Source organism: Anabrus simplex, chromosome 1 (genome assembly GCF_040414725.1).
Source record: "Anabrus simplex isolate iqAnaSimp1 chromosome 1, ASM4041472v1, whole genome shotgun sequence".
NCBI lineage: Eukaryota > Metazoa > Arthropoda > Insecta > Orthoptera > Tettigoniidae > Anabrus > Anabrus simplex.
The window spans coordinates 1,692,432,767-1,692,460,528 of record NC_090265.1 but is presented as its reverse complement, the minus strand read 5'-3'; the positions used below and the strand labels follow the sequence as shown (position 1 = coordinate 1,692,460,528).

The window sequence follows — 27,762 nt, the reverse complement described above, 5'->3', positions numbered from 1 at the left end:
TGATGAAGATTGATCTATATATTTCCTTAATATGATGGTTCAAATATTATAAATATTGTAAGTTATTTATGGAGGACTATTTCTTCTATGCACCATCGACAAATGTACTCCAATCTCCACGGAGGACTTACACTACCACTCCTCCTATCGAATTGGCCTACTTGGGGCCACGCTTGTTCATCCGTCAAGCTTTGATCTTTGCCCAGTATCGCCACATCTTCTCCCTTTCTTCTTCAGAGGTTTTCCCTGAAAACTAGTGCAGTAACTACGAACTTTTTTCAGGATCTGCCCCAAAGCCTGTTTGTTTGGTAAATCTTTCAGCCTCACTTCTTTTATACTCTTCTCTCTCCGTCAGCCAGGTGTTATGGACTTGCTTATTTCGCCGGAAACTGAACAGACGGTTGTTCAGTCTGTTGAGAGGCAGTTTTCGCACATGACCATAGAAAGCTATCCTCCTTTTCCTGACGTAATAATACAGCCTTTCTATATGGGAGTAGAGTTCTAAATTGCGACGCCTCCTGTATTCCCCATCCACCATTACCAGAACTTGGGTCTTTTTGAGAATTCTTCTCTCCCTAACTTCCAGTTTTTCAGTCTATCCTTATTATTATTATAGGCTGTTACGTATTTCTCTGTGAATTAAATACGCGTCTCCACGATCTTGTATTTGCAATTAGCCCTGTGACCTCCTTTAGTTCCACACCTCTCATCTCTTCTAGTTATTCCTCTCTTTCTTTCTTAATCCGTTTAATCTCCAGGGTTAGTTTTTCCCTCGGACACAATGAGGAAACCCAACTATACCGCCTCAAGGGCCGTGTCCTGGACCGTGGGACTTTGGGTCAGGGGGATACAACTGGGGAAGGAGGAGCAGTACCTCGCCCAGGCGGCCTTACCTGCTATGCTGAACAGGGACCTTGTGGGTGATGGGAAGATTGGAAGGGATAGACAAGGAAGAGGGAAGGAAGTGGCCGTGGCCTTAAGTTAGGTACCATCCCGGAATTTACCTGGAGGAGAAGTTGGAAACCACCTAAAACCTTTTCGATGATTGCTGGGATGGGAATCGAACCCACCTCTACTCACTTTACCTCCTGAGGCTGAGCGGACCCGTTCCAAACCTCGTACCACTTTTCAAATTTCGTGGCAGAGCCGGGAATCGAACCCGGGCCTCCGGGGGTAGCAGCTAATCACGCAAACTACTACACCACAGAGGCGGATATTATTATTAAATATTATTATTATTAATTATTTTAATAATATTTTAATAATAATAATAATAAACCAAACCAAGCTCCATGGCGCCACAGCACCGAAGGGCCTTGACATACCAAGCGACCGCTGCTCAGCTCGAAAGCCTGCAGATTTTGAGGAGTCGTGTGGTCGGCCGTTAATTTTGGGTTTCTAGACCGGGCCCGCCATCTCGCCGTCAGACAGCTCCTCAATTGTATTCACGTAGGCTGAGTGGACTCCGAACCAGCCCTTAGATCCAGGCAAAAGTCCCTGACCTGGCCGGAAATCGAACCTGGGGTCTCCGGGTAAGAGGCAGGCACGCTACCCCTACACCTCGGGGTCGGCTAATAATAATAATAATTATTATTATTATTATTATTATTATTATTATTATTATTATTATTATTATTATGCGTTCACCTCCGATGCTGCAGTGTTCCCAATGTAGTCCTGTCAACAATGCGAACCCAAAGCCAGTCAGTAATAGAATCGAGGACAGGACGCTGTGGATACCCCTGACGCGCGCGCTGCTAAACACACTGGACAGCCTATTCTTTCCTCACAGAATTGGCTGGCTGCTAGCTATCCTAGAGCAGACCAGACAGAAATAGTAGCATGTCCTCGCCATGTGCCATTGAGAGTTGTGCTACACCTCTTGCTTTATTGCCTCTTCTTTTTAGTATTACCTCATTCTTCAGTTCGATCAGTTGACAACTGGTTAAATAACAAATAGAGAGATTTTTCGTGTATAAAGTATTGTCCTGCGCAGTCCTGTCTTCGACTGTCTGAGTTAGTGTATGCAATATTTATTTTTATTTTCTTTATACAAGAAACGGAGACAGTGACTTCGCGCTCCAGATTCGTGAGCTGCTCGGTTGGGCCCGTTCGACAAGATGTCCGTAAGTAAATTCTCTGAAAATGTTTCCCTATTTAGACAAATTCAAGGCGGTGAAGACTTATATGACATAGGAAAGTGTTTTCGCATGTGTTGTACTGTAGTTATTTCGTGATCCTTACGTCAGAACGCCAAGATCAGTGTAAAATACGTTAGTACGTAACGGTCCTGGCATAATCAAGAATGTTATCAGGACTGTTTTAAGATAATAGCGACCGGCGAGCCATTTTCTTATATTTTGTAAACAGAGAAACCAAACAAATGATTAAGGCTCGACAGGGGTGGGTTAGAATAACAGATATGGAAGTTGCGAGAATAATATTGCTTGTAGAAACAGGTGGGAACAATGGCAGCAGGGCGAAGATAAATTATTATTATTATTATTATTATTATTATTATTATTATTATTAACAAATACATCGCAATTGGGAAATATACCGGTGGCATTGATCACTTACAGTAGTGTGATAACAAAGGAAAGTTAAAACATAATTACTAAATAACAACAATAACAAAGAGTACAACAAGCAGCTCTCTGGAAAGAAATTATTACAAGAAATACTACTAGTTTAACAGTCTAAATCCAGCATCATCATATACAATTCCACATACAACTTAAGTATTCCCAGTGCTTAACACTACGGCTTACAATACTATAGGTTGAGCTTACTACTAGTTTTTTTTTTTTTTTTTTTTTTTTTGCTATTTGTTTTACGTCGCACCGACACAGATAGGTCTTACGGCGACGATGGGACAGGAAAGGCCTAGGAATGGGAAGGAAGTGGCCGTGGCCTTAATTAAGGTATAGCCCCAGCATTTGCCTGGTGTGAAAATGGGAAACAACGGAAAAACCATCTTCAGGGCTGCCGACAGTAGGGTTCGAACCCACTATCTCCCGGATGAGAGCTCACAGCTGCGCGCACCTAATTGCACGGCCAACTCACCCGGTACAACTAGCTTAACGTTACAAGTAATAATAAAGCAAAGTTAAAATTTAAATATCCAACAACAACAACAACAACAACAACAAGAAGAGTACAACAAGCAATTCCATCGAAAGAAAATATTACAAGAAATACTACTAGTTTAACAAAAAGGCTACGTTAGCAACAAAATCGATAGATGAAACTGTACGAATCAACTAGCTTTGATAATGGGGTCATGTGAGGCGAATGGAGGACGATAGTTTACCTACAAGAATAATGGACTCAGCCATGAAATAGGCTATACACACACACATGGCGTATGGCTTTTAGTGCCGGGAGTGTCCGAGGACAAGTTCGGCTCGCCAGATGCAGGTCTTTTGATTTGACACCCGTAGGCGACCTGCGCGTCGTGCTAAGGATGAAATGATGATGAAGACGACACATACACCCAGCCAACGTGCCAGCGAAATTAACCAATTAAGGTTAAAATTCCCGACCCTGCCGGGAATCGAACCCGGGACCCCTGTGACCAAAGGCCATCACGCTAACCATTTAGCCATGGAGCCGGACAAATAGGCTATGAAGTAAGTCGACGATGATTAGACTCATTATTTAATGATTTAATAATGATAGATATTGAAATAAGCGAGTCCACTGAACTAGTTGTAGATAGATTATGGAGACCCTCAGTTAATTCAGAGAATAAAATTGAAGACCCTAATATACATTTTAAAAGTTTACTTAAACAGATTTCTCCAGTCCGTCCGGCCGTTTACTGGACCTATTTGCTTCAATTTTGTTTTCTTCTCTCCGGAATCACGTGGCGATGAATTATCAGGCACTGATAGGTCTCTAAGTTCAATCGACTTTGAGTAATTCTAAAATCGAATCACTAAAGGACCAATCCAATAATTACAGGCGAAAGCTTTCCCTAGCCCGCAATACATACTTTACGTAGCGTATTGTACACAGGTAAGGAGCATATCTTTACGTAGAAACATCGGCAAAGCTAAACGATTAAAAGTGATGGGCGACTTTAGGCAAACCTATAGCTTCAACCAAACTTGGTACACATAAGATTTATCTGGAGAGAAATACTGTGTGGATAAGACATCCCTAGCAACCCTAGCTGCACGCGTGGCGAGGGGAGGGTGAGTGATATGTAAACATAATCGAAAACGAAAAATATTGGTGTCAAATCTATACTTGTTGGAGTAGCTGAGATGAATTGGGGATCATCATCATCATCATCATCATCATCTGTTTACCCTCCAGGTTCGGTTTTTCCCTCGGACTTAGCGAGGGATCCCACCTCTACCGCCTCAAGGGCAGTGTCCTGGAGCTTCAGACTCTGGGTCGGGGGATACAACTGGGGAGTATGACCAGTACTTCGCCCAGGCGGCCTCACCTGCTATGCTGAACAGGGGCCTTGTGGAGGGATGGGAAGATTGGAAGGGTTAGGCAAGGAAGAGGGAAGGAAGCGGCCGTGGCCTTAAGTTAGGTACCATCCCGGCATTCGCCTGGAGGAGAAGTGGGAAACCATGGAAAACCACTTCCAGGATGGCTGAGGTGGGAATCGAACCCACCTCTACTCAGTTGACCTCCCGAGGCTGAGTGGACCCCGTTCCAGCCCTCGTACCACTTTTCAAATTTCGTGGCAGAGCCGGGAATCGAATCCGGGCCTCCGGGGGTGGCAGCTAATCACGCTAACCACTACACCACAGAGGCGGACTGAATTTGGGATACTGGTCAATTCCAAGTTCAGCCTCTATCGGCATGGGGGCCAGAAGAGATGAAAAAGAAAATACCCAAAATGATCGGTATTAATATTTACTCAACAGTTTTCGGGTTCGCTAGGATGATTGGTGACAGTTCCAAAGACAATTGGAATAGTGTACAACATATCCATATAGCGACGCGTAAATACATACACAACTGACATTTCAATTATTTATTTCAAAGGATCAACTATGATGCCACTTCTTTACTCATATCATTTATATATATAAGAAAATTTAAAGGTTCAATAATACTGCTTTCAGGAATTTCCCTCTTAATTATTACAGGAGCAGATAAAGCTTCGCCTACTCTAAATCTCTGAGATCTATTTTCTAGAAATATGGCAACCCATTCAGTCAGTCTTTTTTCTAGTCCAATTGCACTCGTTTTTTTTCGGTAGTCTCCCATGATCCACCCTAACAAATGCTTTAGACAGGTCAGTCGCGATCTGTTTAGTAGTTTGTTCATTATCATTCCGCATATTTCTCTCAGCAGTCACCCTTGTATCTTGTTTCGGCAACATGACTCGTTAGAGTGATGACACAACAGTCAAATTCTTTACTGCTTACGTGGAACAGAAGTCCTTGTGGAACATAAATCTGCCCTAATACAAAGCAGCCAATGCACTGCAATCGATGGGTTACAAAAAGGCTAGGAGAATACCAGGGTTTCACGAGAAAGAAAGCAAACAGAAAATTAAAAACTTCCGACTAGAAGTGTGTATTTACACCTATTTACAATTATAACATTGTTATATGACGAGCAGCCTCCGTGGCTCAGGTAGCGCATCGGCCTCTCACCGCTCGGTTCCGTGGTTCAAATCCAGGTCACTCCATGTGAGATTTGTGCTGGACAAAGCGGAGGCGGGACAGGTTTTCTACGGGTACTCCGGTTTCCCTGTCATCCTTCATTCCAGCAACACTCGCCAATATAATTTCATTTCATCTGTCAGTCATTAATCGTTGCCCCAGGTGAGTGCGACAGGCTTCGGCAGCCATACCTGACTGGAAAACAGGTTGTAGGTTTAACATTCTTATATGACGAGGAGAGAGGTAATGGTGGTGGTGATTATCGTTTAAAGAGGAAGTGCAACAGGTCAGCCATTCTCTGTTAACACTAATCATCATCATCATCTGTTTACCCTCCAGGTTCGGTTTTTCCCTCGGACTCAGCGAGGGATCCCACCTCTACCGCCTCAAGGGCAGTGTCCTGGAGCTTCAGACTCTTGGTCAGGGATACAACTGGGGAGAACGACCAGTACCTCGCCCAGGCGGCCTCACCTGCTATGCTGAACAGGGGCCTTGTGGAGGGATGGGAAGATCGGATGGGATAGGCAAGGAAGAGGGAAGGAAGCGGCCATGGCCTTAAGTCAGGTACCATCCCGGCATTCGCCTGGAGGAGAAGTGGGAAACCACGGAAAACCACTTCCAGGATGGCTGAGGTGGGAATCGAACCCACCTCTACTCAGTTGACCTCCCGAGGCTGAGTGGACCCCGTTCCAGCCCTCGTACCACTTTTCAAATTTCGTGGTAGAGCCGGGAATCGAACCCGGACCTCCGGGGGTGGCAGCTAATCACGCTAACCACTACACCACAGAGGCGGTCGTTAACACTAATCAGGCAGGAAAAAGGAAGGGATCAGAAACTTCGTTTTTTTTTATGGCGCACTGACACAGATATATCTTATGGCGACGATGGGATAGGAAAGGCCTAGGAATTAGAAGGAAGCGGCTGTGGGCTTAATTAAGGTACAGCCCCGGCATTTGCCTGGTGTGAAAATGGGAAACCACGGACTTCAAAAACTGAAGGAATTGGCCAAAGGAAGACACAGACAAGGACCACGAAGAGCGTGAAAATGAAAGACTCCCTAAGCTCGACACCTAATACCGTTTGGGTCAGAAAAGAACAAGAATTGACCAAGAGAGGTCGGGTAGGATAGATGAAAGTGAGGAGTGGTAGTGGTAGTGATTATTGTTTTAAGAGGAAGTGCAACTAGGCAACCATCCTGTACTTAACACTAATCAGAGAGAAAAAATTGAATGGATATGGCACAACCGAGAAATGAAAGAAAGAAAGTCGAGGGCCACGAAAGGTATGAAAATGAGACTCGTTAAGATTTGCAAACCTAATACCGTCGGGGTCGGAAAAGAACAAGAGTTGACCAAGGGAGGTTGGGTAGGATAGATGTAAGTGAGGGGTCTGACACAAGTAAGTGGAAGCAATGTCAGCACTTAGTTAAGGGCCCCGTGGTCGCAAACCACACTCCCAAATTGAGAGCCTCAAGGGCCCCTTTCTGTCGCCTCCTATGACAGACAGGGTATATTGTGGGTGTTATTCTACCACCCACACCCAGAGTGGGAATGACGAGGAGATCGGATAAACATTATGAAATTAACGTTATTAACATTACTGCATCCAGTAGCAAGAAATGTTTCTAGTTTTGTTTTTGTAGGTATGAGTTTTCTTAGATGGATATCGGTACACTGGATTTTAGCCTGTACTTTTCTAATAGAAAATTTGAACAACCTTCCACTTTGTCAGCGAGGAAATGTTTTCATTTGGGTCTTCAGCTGGGAGTACTTTTGGAAGCGCATTGGTGGCTCCATCCACATTCCTTCGATCAATCCATTCCCGTATCCATTTTCTCTTGTTTTCACTTTTAATCTCCTCTTCCGCCTCTTCCAGGATAAACCTAGTTCTATTCGCCCTCTCTCTCTCGATCATCCTGCAGTAAAAATGATACGGGGTATGGCTTTTAGTGCCGGGAGTGTCCGAGGACATACAGTATTCGGCTCGCCCGGTGCAGGTCTTTTGTTTTGATGCCCGTAGGATGAAATGATGATGAACACGAAACATACACCCAGCCTCCGTGCTAGCGAATTTAACCAATGGTGGTTAAAATTATCGACTCTGCCGAGAATCGAACCCGGACCCCCCTGACCACAGGCCAGCACGCTAACCATTTAGCCATGGTGCCGGACATCCTGCACTCACACTCCCCAACAGTCGACACGTGAACAACAACTGGACCCTGTCTGAACTCAAACCACCCGCCCCCACCTACTTGCCTTGTTCTTCTTTAGTAGAGCTACTAAAAATCATTCACCACTGGACTAGTGTGAAACACCTCTTACTATCTTCCAAGCGCAAAGTTATTGGGGTGGTGGGTAGTAAACTAATGGATATTGTTCCTGCTGTCATCGACGTGATATAAACTACTCAGAGAGGAATGCCGCTACTGTCAGCGTGCACTAAGTCAAAATGACCAATGTTGTCGTGACAGTTGCTGTAGTTCAGTGGACTGTTTTTCTGACAGAATGTAGAATTATCTAAATACTAGCTTATATATCCGAGCTTCGCTACGGAATTCTACATTACATATGGAATTCTAGTGTACACGTTATGAGCAAGATTGTATTAAATTGCATAGCTCTTAACGTTACTCTAGGAACGCGTTGGGGAAGTCGCCAAACATCTTTTCTCATATGAAGACTGAGTTAGGGAATTTTCACTGTAATTGTAGACTCGCTTGCATACCATCAGTTACAATCAGGTTGGGGAGTTTTCCTTATAATGGTAGACACTCTCCACCTGCCCTTTTACATCCTCAGAAAGACTGTCTTAGTGGTTTTCCCAACTGAAATGAACATACATTACAATGACATCAGTAGGAATGGCGCGATTAAAAGCAATGCTTTCATATGATATACTCGATCAAATGAAACACCACATATTTTCTCACTTTTAACGAACAGTACTACACTGCCGATCTAACAGTCCAAAGTTCCAGAGCTGGAATGACCAAGCCGCAGACAGCCGTGATTCGTGAACACACTTCGTCTTTTATCGGCGGGGAGAGGGTCGAATAGTGGAGACTCCCAAGGCAAAAACTGTGCCCTTTTACTTATCTGCTTCCTAGAAATACCCGATGAGTAGAAAATATTAATTCACTACACTGGCGGCGGAAAAACCCCCTCTTCACTGATAATTTGGAATAAATTAAATATAGAATTATTAAAACTGAAGAGGAAGAAGCTTTTCTTAAGAAACGGCCCCTTTCTGGGATGAATTTTGAGTTATTTAGTGAAATGCGGTGCTATAATTTGGAATAGGCCTAAATTGTTATTCTAGACCAGGTCATACTACTACTACTACTACTACTACTACTACTACTACTAAGTGAACCTCTGCCTTAAGTGCACACTGCTCATTCGAAACAGCGCGTCAGAGTAGGGATCGAATAACTGGAATACCGTACTATGAAGAACCAGTGTGTTACGTACCAGCTGTATCAGAAAATGTTATGAACCAGAGGAATGGCATGCTAAAGAAGAAAGTTTTCTAACTCCCCGGCTATTTCCCGCCAATATTCAGTCAGTCTATTATACTCGATACGCAGCAATAATCCCATCTATCGGAGTTGAGAGGCAGCATAAGAGACAAATAACATCACAACAAACAATGGCCAATGTAATATTATTGTTCGTCAATGTTATGCACTTTCGATATTATAGGCCTTCACATTTAGTTTTCTTCCGACTCTGAAATACCACTCATCATAGTCGGTACGGTAAAACTGAATAAAACATAAATGATCGGAAATTGTATTCTCTCTAACTTTTGTTATCTAGTACTTTTCGATAGGACCAAAACCATAGGTATTTAAAAATTAAATTTTAGGCGCCTTCCCCTAAACTACAATTTTATCCGGGGTGAATAAAATTATTTATAGCTTAGACTGTAGTTTCTTATTCCCCGACTCTATATACCGATTTTCATTAAATTCTGTAAACCGAATTTCTCGTGGCTCGGCGTCGAAATGGACTTAGCAACAAAAATACAAATTCATGAATATCTGTGTTATGATAGCCGGTATGCTAAAAATGTATAAGACATAAATGGTCGGAAATTTAATTCTATATAACTTTGGTTATGTAGTATGTATCGATACGACCACTAATAATATAAATATTTGAGAATTATATTTTTGGCCTTCCTCTAAACTACCATTTCATTCTGCGTGAATAAAATAATTTATAGCCTAGATTGTAGTTCTCCGACTTCGTATACCATTTTTCAATGAGATAGGACCACTAATGACGTAAATATTTAAGAATTAAATTTTAGGCCTTCCCCTAAACTACCATTTCACTCAGCGAGAATAAAATTATTTATAGCCTAGATCGTAGCAACTTATTTCCTGACTTTGCCTACCAGTTTAGGACCACGAGTAATTTAAATGTTTGAAAATTAATTTTAGCCCTTCCCCTAAACTACCATTTCTATCAGCGTGAATAAAATTATTTATAGCTTAGATTGTAGCGGCTTATTCCCCTACTTTGCATACCAATTTTCATTAAATTCTCTTTATCTGTTTTCTAGTGATGCTTGTACATACATACATACATACATACATACATACATACATACATACATACATACATACATACATACATACTGACAGGCAGACAGACAGACAGACAGACATAAATTACGGAAAAGTAAAAAGTGCATTTTCTTGTTACTGTGGACACGACCGATACAGAAATACCATTCTTTTCAAATTCTGAGCATTGTACAGACAAAACTCGTATTTTATATATAGATTAAAAGAAATACACATCTGTAAATGAGTTTATAACGCATTCAAGAATAAAACATTGTAAACTTTGCAAACACTTGAAGATTTTTGCATTTTGTCTGGACATACATGGGTGACCTTCACGTCTGGATGTGGGGTGATGATATAGAGTGAAGATACCGGTGTCGGCACATAGCCTACTGCTATCGAAAAACATCAAGGGGTCTACTCAAGGCTTAACGTGGGACGAATCACCATCAACACCATCCAATGACCTCACTCCATATACTCACTGCAGAGAGATATTGCATGTTTTGCTAGTACTGTAGTTTAACGTCACACTAACACACCGAATATCCCGTGTGGGTAGGGGTGGTTGAATAACATTCTGTCGTAAGAGGCAACTAAAAGGGGTTCCAGGAGCTCTTAACTTGAGAGCATGGTTTGGTGACCACGGGGCCCTTAACTAAGTCCTGGCATTGTTTCCACTTACTTGTGCCAGGTTCCTCACCTCTCTTGGTCAACTTTTGTTCTTTTGCGACTCCTACCATATTAGGTTTCCGAGGCCTAGGAAGTTTTTCATTTTCACGCCCTTCGTGGCTCTTGTCTTGCTTTGGCCGATACCTTCATTTTTCTAAGTATCGAACCCCTTCCATTTTTTCCCTCTGATTAATATTAATTGAGGATGGTTGCCCGGTTTTAATTACTCTTAAAACAATAATCACCACTAACTCATCGACGATTTTTGGTGGCAGAAAGATGGGAAAGTGCTAGGATTGGGAAGGTAGCGGTTGTGGCCTTAATTGAGGTACAGCCCCAGTATTTGCCTGAAGTGAAAATGGGAAACCACAGAAAACCATCGTCAGAGCTGCCGACGGTGGGGTTCGAACCCACCATCTCCCGAACGCAAGCTCACAGCTATGCGACCCTAACCGGACAGCCAACTCGCTCGGTATTTGGAAATAAATTCATGCTTTTGGCACACAAGTTAGTGATTTGAAATTGTATACCACCACTTCTGCCACCCTACTAACAAACATTCTGATAGTGGATTGTTTTTCCCACCACCAGGGCACGAACCAGCTAACCAAGATCTCAGACCATATAGACTTGACGCCTGAACGATCAAGGCATCAGGCGGGCTAGGACTAAGATGATGGTTTTTGATAGAGGAAGGAATCTCAAATTTGGTGGGTGTCTGGGGGAAGTACACGTTATAAATGAATTTGTTTGTCTTGGCACCTTGCTGAGCAATACCGGCAGCTGTGAGAAGATCAGAAGAAGACTTAATTGCTCTTGGAAAACTTTCTATGGACAAGCTCCGAACGATCTGGCGAGATCGAGCATTTAGTAAAAAGACAATGAAACGTCTGGTTCTTCTTCTTTATCTATTTACACTCCAGGGTCGGTTTTTCCCGCGGACTCAGTGAGGGATCCCACCTCTACCGCCTCAAGGGTAGTGTCCGGGAGCTTCAGACTCTGGGTCGGGGTATACAACTGGGGAGGATGGCCAGTACCACGCCCAGGCGGCCTCACCTGCTATGCTCAACAGGGGACTTGCGGCGGGATGGGAAGATGGGAAGGGAGAGACAAGAAAGAGGGAAGGACGCGGCCGTGGCCTTAAGATAGGTACCATCCCGCCATTTGCCTGGAGGAGAAGTGGGAAACCACGGAAAACCACCTCCAGGGTGGCTGAGGTGGGAATCGAACCCAGCTCTACTCAGTTGACCTCCCGAGGCTGAGTGGACCCCGTTCCAGCCCTCTACCAATTTTCAAATTTCGTGGCAGAGCCGGGAATCGAATCCGGACCTCCGGGGGTGGCAGCTAATCACACTAACCACTACACCACAGAGACGGACACGTCTGGTTCATGTATTGTTATTTTCAGTCTTCTTCTACGACTGCGAATCATGGACGATGAAGACATCGAAATGTGGTGTTGGCAGAAGATATTACGAATATCTAGGACGGAGAGATCTAACTCCTCCATAAACTTAGGTCCCAAGCGACATTCAGCTCTTGTTAGATAGAGGACATTTCAGTTCTTTGGATACGTTGTAAGGAGAGAAGACAGCCTTGGAAAACAAGTTATCCAAGGAAGAGTAGTCTAAGAGGATCAGGCCACGTGCAAAAGATACCGCAAGGTGGATAGACCAGATCAAAGACGCAACTCACGCACAGTTGCCCCCCCCCTCCCCCACTCCCACTTGATGTAAAAACATTACATTTTTATTCAATTTTATCCGTCTTGAACTAGGAACTATTAAAACAAGCAAATTGTGCATGCCTTGTTGTGTTATCAGCTAATTATTTCCTTTACATTATTTCATTATTAACAAAATCATTAGCGATAATACGCACAAAATGTCATGTGTCGCGGCTAAGCGATTTGTATAGCGCCACAGCAAGTAGTGGACACATTGCATGAGCTCTGAGGAAGGGCAGCAGGGGTGTACTTTTTTGTGCCAAGATAATGGACAGAACGCGCGGCTGTGAGCTGCATCCGGGAAATAGTGGGTTCGAATCCCACTGTCGGCAACCCTTAAGATGTTTTTCCATGGTTTCCCATTTTCACACCAGGCAAATCCTGGGAATATACCTTATTTAAGCCCACGGACGCTTCTTTCCAACTCCTACTCATTTCCTATCCCATCGTCGCCATAAGACCTACCTATGTCGGTGCGACGCAAAGCCACTAGCAAAAAAAAAAAAAAAAAAAGAGATCATGGACGCTTGAGGTATGATTCACCCGCTTGCCGCGCGCATTCGTCAGTCTGGCTGTCTCTTTAGCGTCTGTTAGCTTTTTAGTGTGTGGTCAAATGCTAAACGATTTTTGAGTGTATAATCATGCCATACTTCTATTTAATTGTAATACATGGTTAATATTGTCCCTTTGTAAAAGTTTAATTGTATAGTATTGAATAGAAATCTCAAAAAACTATTTTTTTTTTTTGCTAGGGGCTTTACGTCGCACCGACACAGATAGGTCTTATGGCGACGATGGGATAGGAAAGGCCTAGGAGTTGGAAGGAAGCGGCCGTGGCCTTAATTAAGGTACAGCCCCAGCATTTGCCTGGTGTGAAAATGGGAAACCACGGAAAACCATTTTCAGGGCTGCCGATAGTGGGATTCGAACCTACTATCTCCCGGATGCAAGCTCACAGCCGCGCGCCTCTACACGCACGGCCAACTCGCCCGGTCAAAAAAACCTATTACTATTATTACATCGCTTAAGTTGTTAAACTCTCAAGCTTTACCACTCCGTTGAAATTCGCTCAGAGAGCATTAAAAACCGTACTATTTTGTAGCTTTTTTTCTTCAGTTTTTTATATTATACCCCGCCCCCCACCCCACCCCGCTATTACCCACAAACGTTTTGTTGTCTATACAGATTTTGCCCCCCCCCCACACACACACACACTTCTAATTCCCAATCACCTCTACTGCTTATGCACCTCTGCGAGTGACAATCCGGAAAGCAAAAGACCGCAGACAATGACGACTGCTGGTGAATTCTATTGAATAGAAAAGTAAAGAATATATCGCGATACTAAGACTTCAGTTGTGAGACTAAGGAGGAGGAGAAATTTTACAACTTTTCAGTCATAATAATAATAATAATAATAATAATAATAATAATAATAATAATAATAATGAAATGAAGTGGCGTGTGTCTTTTGGTGCCAGGAGTGTCCAAGGGCATGTTCGGCTAGGCAGGTGCAGGTCTTTTGATTTGTCGCCCGTAGTCGACCTGCTCGTCATGATGAAGATGAAATAAGAATGAAGACGACACATTCACCCAGCCCCCGTGCCAGCGAAATTAAACCATTGATGGTTAAAATCCTGGAATCGAACCGGGGACCCCTGTGACCAAAGGCCAGCACGCTAACCATTTAGCCATGGAGCCGGATATAATAATAATAATAATAATAATAATAATAATAATAATAATAATAATAATAATAATAATAATAATAATGGAGTAAGGGTAGCGTGCATGCCTCTTACTTAGAGAGCACTGGTTTGATTGCCTGCCAATCCAGAAATTTAAATTCTGGAGAGAGGGATAGAGCGTGGTTTACTCAGCCTCATCAACCCAAGTGAGAAGCTACCTAATACGAGAGACAGCAGACCCGGTCAAGAAAGCCAAACAATATGGCTTAGAATCTCTTCACGCTGACAACGTGGCAATCGAGTATATGCAGCTCATCTCGTTGGGCAGCCAAGACTCTAATGGGATGTTCCTCGAAGGGTTTGTTTTGTAATAATAATAATAATATTAATAATAATAATAATCATAATAATAATAATAATAATAATAATAATAATAAATACATGATTATTTTACGCGCCACAAACTACTCTTTCGGTTTCGGTAGATTCTGAGATGCCGGAATTTTGTTCCGCAGGAGTTCTTTTACGTGCCAGTAAATCTACCGACACGAGACTGGCGTATAATATCGAACCTGCCTAGTTGGGCTGAAAAGGCTAGCACTCTACAGTCTCTGAGCTACTCAACCCAGCAATAATAATAATAATAATAATAATAATAATAATAATAATAATAATAATAATAATAATAATCCGACGCTTTTTCTTCACCCTGATCGGTCGCGGATGTGATCTGTGTCGCACGTGAGAAACTAGCACAATTGTACGACCGAATGTGCTTTCTGACGCCTACTTTATGTTACTAATTGTACGTCCCGTTAACTATATTTATGGGTATAGGAGACGCGAGGTGACGGAATTTTGCACCGCAGGTGGTTTTTTTTTTTAGGTGACCGACACAAAGCTGATGAATTTGAGTGCTTACAAATACCAGCGGTCTGAGTCAGGTTCGAAGTGGTGGTGGTGGTCGTGGTGGCGGTGATTTTTGTTTTAAGAGAAAGTACAACTGGGAAACCAACCTTTATTAACACTAACGAGAGAGAGAAACAACTTGGAGGGGTACGACACTTCAAAAAATGAAGGTATCGGCCAACGAAAGGCAAGGGCCACGAAGAGCGTAAAAATGAAAGACTCCTTGGGCCTCGGGTGATTTAACACCGTCGGGGTCGGAAAAGAACAAGAGTTGAGCAAGGAACATCGGATAGGAAAGATGAAAGTCAGGAGCTTGGCACAAATAATTGGAAATAATGCCAGGACACAGCTAAGGGCCCCGTGGTCACCAACCCACGCTCCCAAGTTAAGAGCCCCTGAGGCTTCTTTTAGTCGCCTCTTACTACTGGAAGGGGATATCATGGGTGTTGTTCTACCGCCACCACCCACAGGGGTTTGTTATTATGTTTACACGAGCAGCTGATAGCAAGAGGAGGGAGGACAAAGCGAAAGCAGTGATGGATGTGCGAGTCTATTCCAGGACAGCCCATCTATAATAAGAGCAGCAGCGATAGTAGTGCTCGCGGTTATACTTGTAAACATGCCCTCATTCTGTGAGTTTTCTTTTGTGACCTTGGAGTAGTAGTAGTAGTAGTTGTTGTTGTTACTTGGAACGCCTTATCAACTGCTCCGAGTACTCGAAGTGTGCGTGACGTTTGGAACCTATAACAACAATAATAATAATAATAATAATAATAATAATAATAATAATAATAATAATAATAATAATAATAATAGCTTGCATCCGGGAGATAGTAGGTTCGAATCCCACTATCGGCAGCCCTGAAGATGATTTTCCGTGGTTTCCCATTTTCACACCAGGCAAATGCTGGGGCTGTACCTTAATTAAGGCCACGGCCGCTTCCTTCCAACTCCTAGGCCTTTCCTATCCCATCGTCGCCATAAGACCTATCTGTGTCGGTGCGACGTAAAGCCCCTAGCAAAATAATAATAATAATAATAATAATAATAATAATAATAATAATAATAATAATAATAATAATAGCTTGCATCCGGGAGATAGTAGGTTCGAATCCCACTATCGGCAGCCCTGAAGATAATTTCCGTGGTTTCCCATTTTCACACCAGGCAAATGCTGGGGCTGTACCTTAATTAAGGCCACGGGCGCTTCCTTACAACTCCTAGGCCTTTCCTATCCTATCGTCGCCATAAGACCTATCTGTGTCGGTGCGACGTAAAGCCCCTAGCAAAATAATAATAATAATAATAATAATAATAATAATAATAATAATAATAATAATAATAATAATAATAATAATAATAATGGCTCAGATGGTTGAGGCGCTTGCCCCTTCTGACCCCAACATGGAAGGTTCTATCCTGGCTCAGTACAGTGGTATTTTAAGGTGCTAAAATACGTCAGTTTCATATCAGTAGATTTACTGACACGCAAAATAACTCCTGTGGAACTAAATTCCGGCACCTCGGGGTCTCTGAAAACCTTCAGAATAGTTAGTAGGTCGTAAAACCAATAGCATTATTATTATTATTATTATTATTATTATTATTATTATTATTATTATTATTATTATTATTATAGCTGCCTCTGTGGATCAGTGGTAGAGTGTCGGCCTCCGGATCCCAAGATAGCGGGTGCAACCCCGGCAGAGGTAGTCGGATTTTTGAAGGGCGGAAAAAAAGTCCATTCGACACTCCATGTCGTACGATGTCGGCATGTAAAAGATCTCTGGTGACACATTTGGTGTTTACCCGACAAAATTCATTAAATCTCAGCCATAGACGCCCAAGAGAGTTCCGGTTTACTCGGTCTGCCATCTAGCGGGCCTAGAGTAAAATGGAACGTCGAAAATGACGAGCAGACAGCCAGATGGCGTCAAATTGAAATGTCTGCACACGGTAGCTGAGGCCATATTATTATTATTATTATTATTATTATTATTATTATTATTATTATTATTATTATTATTATTATTATGCTATTTATTTTACGTCGCTCCGACACAGATAGGTCTTATGGCGACGATGGAGCAGGAAAGTGACTTAATTAAGGTACAGCCCCAGCATTTGCCTGCTGTGGAAATGAGGAAACCACGGAAAACCATTTTCAGGGCTGCCGACAGTGGGGTTCGAACCCACTATCTCCCGGATGCAAGTTCACAGCTGCGCGCTCCTTACCGCACGGCCAACTCACCCGATTATTATTATTATTATTATTATTATTATTATTATTATTATTATTATTATTATTATTATTATTATTATCGAGATAGCTGTATGGTACGGACCACGGTTGTTTTTTTTTTTTTTCACACCAGCTATACTTTTATATTAAGGTTGCGGTCTCTTTTTTCCCAGTTCTATCCTTTCCTATCCCTTCTTCTTCTTTTCCTTCTTCTTCTACATCTGCTGCTAAGCGACATCCCGTATCATACGATTATGTGCGTCTTCAGGGCGAAGGCCAACAATTTTCTTTTCATCCTTCAGCGTGTCTTTCGAGTTTTGGTTTGCCATGAGAACGACGCGACGCCCATCGACCTGGCGGTGGTCGGCGACGCTGACAACAATGTTCTGTTCTGCGTGGACCACATGTCCGAACCACTGGACCTTCTCCCCTGCAACTTCTTTGTAAGAGACACAATGCCCATCTAGCGTCGTAGTGTGTCGTTGGGTGCCGTTGAGCAAGATGAACCTCCAGTGACCAGCAAGACATGCACATCTCCATCACGTGGAGACGGCGGTCGGCGGGCATGGTGGTTAGCCAGCATTCAGTCCATATAAAGCGGTTGCGTTGGACTTCGGTGATTGTGGTGGTGATTATTGTTTTAAGAGGAAGTACAACTGGGCAACCATCTATTAACACTATAATCAAAGAGGAAGAATGGAAGGGATCCGACACTTCGAAAAATGAAGGTATCGGTCAAAGAAACACAAGGGCCACGAAGGGCGTGAAAATAAAAGACTCCCTGGCCCTCGTAACCTAATAGTGTCATGGTCGGTATAAAGAGTTGACCAAGGGATGTCGGATAGGTTAGATGAAAGTGAGGATAGCAGTGCCCCAGGACTTAGCTAAGTGCCGCGTGGACCCACGCTCCCAAGTTAAGAGCCCCGGAGGTCCTTTTTAGTCGCCTCTTACGTCAGGCAGGGATAGCATGGATATTATTCTACCGCCCCCAGTTCAGTTGATCGTTGGTTGCAGAGCAAACTTCGGCCGACAAGTGGCCAAGGGTGGTTGTGGTCCGATAGCTCTCCATTCTGACCAAACAACCGAGCAGAGGACGGTTGACCATGGCTTTACCACGGCTCAACACCTCTGCATTTGGGAGACGGAGAAGGGCTAGTCCCCACCGTCGCTGTCCTGAGAATGTTTTCCGTGAGTTTCCATTCTCCTGCACTAAGGCGAATTAAGGGATGGTTCCTAGTACAGACCACACAGCTCCTTCACATTCTTGACACATCTCCATACCATCACAAATCTTCTGGCCGGAGAGACGGCGTCACTGTCTAAGAGACGCGCCTCCCCCTACAGGGGAGGAATGAAAACAGTTCAGTAGTAGTAGTAGTAGTAGTAGTAGTAGTAGTAGTAGTAGTAGTAGTAGTAGTAGTAGGCTTTCCAACGCAAACATGGTCGCGTTAACTCTCACCCGCACACTTAGGTGAGGTCACAGGAACCAGAAGCAAGTTGTCTTCATATTATCACCGTTTACTTTGATAGACCCTGCACTGGACATTATTTCCAGGTACTCGTGATGTTTAGACTGAAGCCAAACCGGCTGAAACGATCACACCAGGCCTGGACTTGTCGTTGCAGCTCGCCACTGGTAGTAGCCGCGAGCAAACCACATCTGCATAGAGCACCAACGTCCATAGTACATTCTGTTTCAGATCTCGCCTGATAGTGCCCATTATCAGAACACAAGGACCACGGAGGCCGTGAAAATGAAAGACAACCTAGGATTCGCAACCTAATACCGCCGGGGTCGGAAAAGATCAAAGAGTTGACCAAGGGAGGTCGGTTAGGATAGATGAAAGCGAGGAGCCTGATACAAATAAGTAGAAGCAATGCCGGGACTCAGCTAAGGGCCCCGTGGTCGCCAAACCACGCTCCAAAGTTCGGGGAACCTGGGGCCCCTTTTACTCGCCTCTTACGACAGGCAGGGGATGCCGCGTGTGTTATTCTACCGCCCCCACCCACAGGGGTTATATATAACACTAATCAGAGAAAGAAAAATGGATGGGATCCGATACTTCGAAAAACGAAGATATCGGCCAAAGGAAGACAAGGGAGGGCTTGAAAATGAAAGACTTCTTAAGCCTCGAGTGCTCTAATACCGTCGGGGTCGGAAAAGAACAAGAGTTGACCAAAGGGGGTCTGATAGAATAGATGAAAGTGAGGAGCCTGGCACAAGTAAGTGTAAGCAATGCCAGAACTCAGCTAAGGGCCCCGTGGTCGCCAACCCACGCCCCAAAGTTAAGAGCCCCTAGGGGCTAGGCAACCATCCTCATTGTAACACTACTCAAAGAGAGAAAAATGAATGGGAACTGGCACCGGAAAAATGAAGATATCGGCCAAAAGAAGACAAGGGCCACGAAGGGCGTGGAAATGAAGGACTCCTTAAGCCTTGAGTGCTCTAATAGCGTCGGGGTCGGAAAACAACAAGAGTTTTGAGCAAGGGAAATCGAACAGGATAGAATCAAGTGAAGAGCCTGATACAAGTAAGTGGAAGCAATGTCAGCACTTAGTTAAGGGTCCCGTGGTCGCAAACCACACTCCCAAATTGAGAGCCCCAGGGGCCCCTTTCTGTCGCCTCCTATGACATGCAGGGTGTTATTCTACCGCCCTCACCCACGGGGGATCCCCTCTCTGGAGTCACCGCTAATCGTCCTAACATTCTCTCTTCTTCCGTTAGAACACAACTACACCGTGCATATTTCCTCGTACGGCAATCGATTAATATTTCATTATATCCTTAATAATAATAATAATAATAATAATAATAATAATAATGTTATTTGCTTTACGTCCCACTAACTGCTTTTTAAGGTCTTCGGAGACGCCGAGGTGCCGGAATTTAGTCCCTCAGGAGTTCTTTTACGTGCCAGTAAATCTACGGACACGGGGCTGTCGTATTTGAGCACCTTCAAATACCACCGAACTGAGCCAGGATTGAACCTGCCAAGTTGGGGTCAGAAGGCCAGCGCCTTAACCGTCTGAGCCACTCAGCCCGGCTCATTATATCCTTAAGAATAACCCTATAGGTGACATTTCATATACTTCACGACCATTCTCTGGTCGTCATTATATACATATACACTGACTGACAGAGCAAATGCAACACCAAGAGGGAGTGGTCAGAACTTTATGCCAATTGCAGGGTAGACTGACGCCACTGAGGTATGCTCATGATGTGAAATGCGCCGCTGTGCTGCGCACGTAGCGAACGATAAATGGGACACGGCGTTGGCGAATGGCCCACTTCGTACCGTGATTTCTCAGCCGACAGTCATTGTAGAACGTGTTGTCGTGTGCCACAGGACACGTGTATAGCTAAGAATGCCAGGCCGCCGTCAACGGAGGCTATTCCAGCAGACAGACGACTTTATGAGGGGTATGGTGATCGGGCTGAGAAGGGCAGGTTGGTCGCTTCGTCAAATTGCAGCCGATACCCATAGGGATGTGTCCACGGTGCAGCGCCTGTGGCGAAGATGGTTGGCGCAGGGACATGTGGCACGTGCGAGGGGTCCAGGCGCAGCCCGAGTGATGTCAGCACGCGAGGATCGGCGCATCCGCCGCCAAGCGGTGGCAGGCCCGCACGCCACATCAACCGCCATTCTTCAGCATGTGCAAGACACCCTGGCTGTTCCAATATCGACCAGAACAATTTCCCGTCGATTGGTTGAAGGAGGCCTGCACTCCCGGCGTCCGCCCAGAAGACTACCATTGACTCCACAGCATAGACGTGCACGCCTGGCATGGTGCCGGGCTAGAGCGACTTGGATGAGGGAATGGCGGAACGTCGTGTTCTCCGATGAGTCACGCTTCTGTTCTGTCAGTGATAGTCACCGCAGACGAGTGTGGCGTCGGCGTGGAGAAAGGTCAAATCCGGCAGTAACTGTGGAGCGCCCTACCGCTAGACAACGCGGCATCATGGTTTCGGGCGCTATTGCGTATAATTCCACGTCACCTCTAGTGCGTATTCAAGGCACGTTAAATGCCCACCGCTACGTGCAGCATGTGCTGCGGCCGGTGGCACTCCCGTACCTTCAGGGGCTGCCCAATGCTCTGTTTCAGCAGGATAATGCCCGCCCACACACTGCTCGCATCTCCCAACAGGCTCTACGAGGTGTACAGATGCTTCCGTGGCCAGCGTACTCTCCGGATCTCTCACCAATCGAACACGTGTGGGATCTCATTGGACGCCGTTTGCAAACTCTGCCCCAGCCTCGTACGGACGACCAACTGTGGCAAATGGTTGACAGAGAATGGAGAACCATCCCTCAGGACACCATCCGCACTCTTATTGACTCTGTACCACGACGTGTTTCTGCGTGCATCGCCGCTCGCGGTGGTCCTACATCCTACTGAGTCGATGCCGTGCGCATTGTGTAACCTGCATATCGGTTTGAAATAAACATCAATTATTCGCCCGTGCCGTCTCTGTTTTTTCCCCAACTTCCATCCCTTTCGAACCACTCCCTCTTGGTGTTGCATTTGCTCCGTCAGTCAGTGTATTTGTCAGGGCGTTTTTCTGTTAGTAGTACCTCACTTGAATCTTTCAAGTCACGGTCCTGACATCATCTCCTAAACACGCACAAATACTTTCAAAAATGCCTACTACTTCAATTCTACTGATAACTGCTTGTCTAAAAATTTCGTGTGGCTATTTCTAGCCGAGTGCAGCCCTTGTAAGGCAGACCCTCCGATGAGGGTGGGCGGCATCTGCCATGTGTAGGTATATGTATGTTCAGTCCGTCAGCGATGCCGCTGGTGGGATCCTCAACAGCTCTGCCATCAGCTGTCATAGATGGCCTAGGCATCACTGAAGAGGCGTACTAGGAAAATGAGGAGTGAGATAGTTTCTCGTTGCTTTCCTCACCGAGCCAGAGTTGCTATTACATATCAGTTTGCCAAGCCCACTGAAATGCATACACCAACCGACCCTATGAGCAACGTTTTCACACCATTCATAGCAGGGACTGGCTGCATAAGGAATGACATTACGAGCATCACTCATACCTCAGTCACTTTCATATTGCCAAAGCCAAGGATAAGACAGATACAGATCAATGAAAGTAACAAAATTGCTCTAGCCTATACCAGAAGACATAGTGCACTGTAAACACTAGGTCCTGCCAGCAATGGCACCATGTGTAGGTAACTGGGTGTTATTGTAATGGAGGATAGTGTTATGTGTGGTGTGTGAGTTGCAGGGATGTTGGGGACAGCACAAACACCCAGCCCCCGGGCCATTGGAATTAACCAATGAAGGCTAAAGTCCCCGACCCGGCCGGGAATCGAACCTGGGCCTCTGAACCGAAGGCCAGTACGTTGACCATTCAGCCAACGAGTCGGACAAAACTCGTGTCCTCATCCCGAGGTGGTGCAGCTCTTTTCAGGCACACCACCAATGGAGGTGAGCTGCATGTACCATTTCAACCACACAACCTTCTGCCATTCTTAAATTTCTGGCAGTACCGGGAATCGAACCCAGGCCCCCGAGGACGGCAGCTAATAACACTAACCGTTACGCTACAGAGGCTCGGCTGAAATAAACACTATGCTGCATGGGTCAAAAACAAAAATACGCTCCCCTGTGGGAAACGTCTAAGAGGGTCAACATGGTTCGAATCTAGGCATGTGGCTCTACATATGGTAGGCCAACAACTGCGTGCATTATGCTATATGTAGTGCTGGTGATGATTGTTTTTTCATTGCTAGTTGATTTACGTCGCACCGACACAGATAGGCCTTATGGCGACGATGGGATAGGAAAGGCCTAGGAGTTGGAAAGAAGCGGCCGAGGCCTTGATTAAGGTACAGCCCCAGCATTTGCCTGGTGTGAAAATTGGGAACCACAGAAAACCATCTTCAGGGCAGCCGACACTGGGATTCTAATCCACTATCTCCAGGATGCAAGCACACAGCTGCGTGCCCCTGACCGCACGATCATCTCACCCGGTATTGTTTTAAGAGGAAGTACAACTAGGCAACCATCCTCTATATAACACAAATCAGAGAGAAAAAACAAGCGATCCGGATCGAAAAATGAAGGTATCCGTCAAAGGAAGGCAAGGGCCACGAAGGGCGTGAAAATGAAAGACTTGTGACGTACCCACTTGTCTCACAGATGTATGACAAAATTATAACGTGGCGGGTCACTTTAATATTAAAATAAATAAATGATATGTCATTGTTTCTCCATAAACAGTATCCCAAGGGCGCCAGTCTTCAAGCTTATGGCTTGAAAACAAAAGTAGACAATTAATAATAATAATAATAATAATAATAATAATAATAATAATAATACGTAATGAGACTCAAAAATCTCCCAGGGGTGAGGTGAACGGAACACAAATCATTAAGTACACTAACTTGGAATTTAAGGATCATTAATAATAATTTCATAAAATACAAATTAAAACAGCTATTTATTAAGATAAAAAAAACGTGACGTAACGTCGTCTTAACGACATCTGAACTTACGGAAGCAAAAGAAAAATTGAATGAAATTAATTTTAAAAATGAACTGTTGCGCGAAGACTTGCAGTAACTTATGCCATAAGCTCACCATATGTAGACTTTGTTGTCTTGAAGCTGATGATGTGTGGATCTCGTACCGGCTGCCTTCTCTGTTGTTGGATTCCAGTCCTACTTCTACATTTCCTGTCCTTAACACTTCCTACTGTACTCCTTACATAAAGTCGTAATGAGTCCTAATTTTAAATGCAAAACCACCATGGGTTATGTTCATGGAGAGAATAAACTTGTATTCTTCCGTATTACGGAACAGTAGCATAGCTAAATTCATAACAAAAGCTCTCCTCCCCTATACTAGTCAGAACCGGTCTCCCGTTCACTACCTCTCGTCATTGAGATAACAAGCCCCAATGAGAGTAACTTTTGAGTAGAATATACTTAGATGCGAAGTGAACTAAGTTAAAATCTTCTCCGATGTGCAGACGTAGAATCGTAGTAAGAGTGTCTTCCAAGAGTGAGAATCAGAATCAGAATGTCCGAAAACTAGTGACAATCTGCTCACGAGTAAGAATAAGAGTATGAATGTCCTCTCCAGCTCTTGTCGGTGGTATATATCGGTTCAAAAGTCTACTTCCATCAGCCATATCACATGGTCCAGTAAGATTCGAGGTCTCATCCCTTCTCCTATGTATTGCTGTGAGTCCATCACGTTGCTTCATTACGTTCATTCACATAGGCTGAACTTTCCCGCTGAAATAACGCGTCCCGAAGCGGAGTTTCAAAAGTGGGTTTTAATAATGTCTCTTCATGAGGTAGAGAGGGTAAGGTCTCTCGTAACCTAGATGACGTACTTTTCCTGGAATTGGGCTGAAATTAGCCTGCTGACTCTGGTCACCTCACAACGGCTATTGGAAAATTTACTGCAAGTTATAAATATGCATGATGTTGAAATACTTTACCCAATAATTTGTTCGTTCAGAATACGTTATAGCCGCGATACAAAGAAATGAAATGATGATTGAACTGGATGATAAAAACTCTCTCTCTCTATATATATATATATATATACATATTAATTTAAACATGACCTATCAGTGATTAAATATACACATCTTATCAATTAATTTCATAGTTCATTAATTAAAAACATGCAGTGATGTCCCAAACATCACAGACTCCCTAGGCCTCGAATGCTCTATAATACCATTGAGGTTTAAAAGAATAAGAGTCCAACAAGGGAGGTCGGATAGGATAATTGAAAGTGAGGTGCCGGGCACAAGTATGTGGAAGTATTGTCAGTACTCTGATAAGGGCCCCGTGGTCACCATACCACGCTCCTAAGTTGAGAGGCCATGGGGACCCTTTTAGTAGCCTCTTACAACAGGCAGGAGATACAGAACGATATTCCGTGATACCTGTCATGCGTTACTATGCTGTTGCTCACTCACTGAACTCTCTGGGGAAATATTCGCAACGTTAATTTACTCCCGTTTACCTAATGCACTCTCAAAATTCCTATTAATAACAATTTGTAACTGATCGAAATTGAAAAGAAATGGCTTCAGATAATAGAAACTGATGTACCCGTGCTTCGCTACGGAATTCTACATTTTCTACAGAATTCAAGGTTAGGTAGTGTACACGTTGTGAGTAAGATTGTATTAAATTGCATAGTTCTTAACGTTACCCCAGAAACACAACGGGGAAGTCACCAAGCGTCTTTTTTATGTGAAGACTGGGTTAGGGAATTTTCATTGTAATGGTAGGCCCTCTTGCCTACCATCAGTCGCAAACAAGTTGGGAATTTTCATTATAATGGCAGACTCTCAATCTCCACCTGCCTTTTTGCATCCTCAGAAAGACTGCCTTAGTTGTTTTCCCAACTGAAATCAACATAGGTCGTAAAAAAGACGCCAGTTGTTATGTCCCGATTATAAGCAATGCTATCATATGAAATACTCTATCAAATGAAAAACCACACATTTTCTCACGTTTAAAGAACAGTAGTATGCTACCGATCTGACAGTCCAAACTTCCAGAGCGGGAATTACCAGGCCGCAGACAGCCGTGAACATTCCTCTGCCATTATTCCGTTGTTCTCACTGCTCATGCCGATCAATACCTCAGAACAGGAGTTGAATAGCTGGAATTCCATGATGAACCAGTGTGTTACGTACCAGCAGTATCAGAAAATGTATGAACCGGAGGAATGTTATGCTAGAGAAGAAGTTATCTAATTCACCTGTTATTTCCCGCCTTCAGGCAGGCTGTTGTACTCGGTACGCAGCAGTAATCCCATCTATCGGAGAAGAGTGGCAGCATAAGAGACAAAGAACATCACAACAAACAATGGTCAACGTAATGTTATTGTTGATCAATTTTATGAGCTTTCTATATTGTAGGCCTTCACATGTAGTTTTCTTCCGACTCTGAAATACCACTCCATAGTCGGTACGGTAAAAACGAATAAAACATAAATGATCAGAAATTGTTTTCTCCATATATTCCGTTATGTAGTACTTTTTGATAGGACCAATAACATAGATACTGTGTTTAAAAATTAAATTATAGGCACCTTCCCCGAAACTATCATTTCACTCAGGGTGAATAAGATTGTTTATAGCTTAGAATGTAGTTTCTTACTCCTCGACTCTGTATGCTGATTTTCATTAAATTCTGTTTACCCATTTTCTCGTGGCTCAGCGTTGATATGGACTTAACAACAAAAATACAAATTCATGAATATATTTGTTATTATAGCCGGTAGGGTAAAAGTGTATGACATAAATTATCAGAAATTTAATTCTATATAACTTTAGTTATGCAGTAGACCTATTTATCGATAAGACCACTAATAACAAATATTTGAGTAGTAAATTGCTGGCCTTTCCCCTAAACTACCAATTCTCTCAGCGTAAATAAAATGATTTATAGCCCATATTGTAGTGGTTCATTCGCCGACTTTACACACCGATTTTCATTCAATTCTCTTCCGCCGTTTTCTCGTATTACATAGACTACATACATAGAAAAATGAAATGGCGTATGACTTTTAGTGCCGGGAGTGTCCGAGGACATATTCGGTTCGCCAGATGCAGGTCTTTTGAGTTGACACCCATAGGCGGCCTGCGCGTAATGATGAGGATGAAACGACGAAGACGACACATACACCCAGCCCCCGTGCTAGCGAAATTAACCAACGATGGTTAAAATTCCCGACCCTACCGGGAATCGAACCCGGGACCCCTGTGACCAAAGGCCAGCACGCTATCCATTTAGCCATGGAGCCGGACACAGGTACCCGTCGTGTTGTGTGTGCAGAATGGACTAGGCTCAACGACGCGTCAACTGGATGTTCACTCCAAATTGGAGGTGCGTGCAATGATCAGATTTCTATGCGATAAACGGCTCAATCGCAAGGACATTCATCGTGAAATCATTGCTGTATGGTGAACATGCAATTCCTCGCCCAGGTATTCTAAAGTGGTGTAAGCAATTTGACGCCGGATGCACGGATCTCACGGACGAAAATCGCGAAGGCAGCCCTGCAACGTCTAGCACCGCTGCAAATGTTGACCGTGTGGATGGGATCATCAGAGAGAATCGGCGCATAACACTGCAGGAAATTGCCAGCATGCTGAACATTTCGTACGGCAGTGTGTTCTCCATTGTTCACCAGCACCTTGGACTTCGTAGACAGACAGACAGACAGACAGACAGACAGACAGAAATTACGGAAAAGTAAAATACGCATTTCGTTGTTACTGTGGACACGACCGATACAAAAATACCATTAT

The 27,762-nt window shown here is 43.9% G+C and overlaps 1 protein-coding gene across 3 annotated transcripts in view; it reads left to right on the top strand.

The window, feature by feature from the left end:
- Window positions 1–1,864: 1,864 nt before the first annotated feature.
- LOC136858690 (SET domain-containing protein SmydA-8) overlaps window positions 1,865–27,762 on the top strand; it is a 97,093-nt gene continuing 71,195 nt past the window's right edge. Inside the window, exon 1 of one of the 3 annotated variants that reach the window (XM_067138425.2) lies at window positions 1,865–2,126. In XM_067138425.2, the coding sequence (XP_066994526.1) occupies window positions 2,121–2,126 (6 nt within the window). In that variant the 5' untranslated portion in view covers window positions 1,865–2,120. The remainder of the gene's footprint in view (window positions 2,127–27,762) is intronic. The other 2 variants (XM_067138424.2, XM_067138422.2) reach the window with 2 other exon arrangements.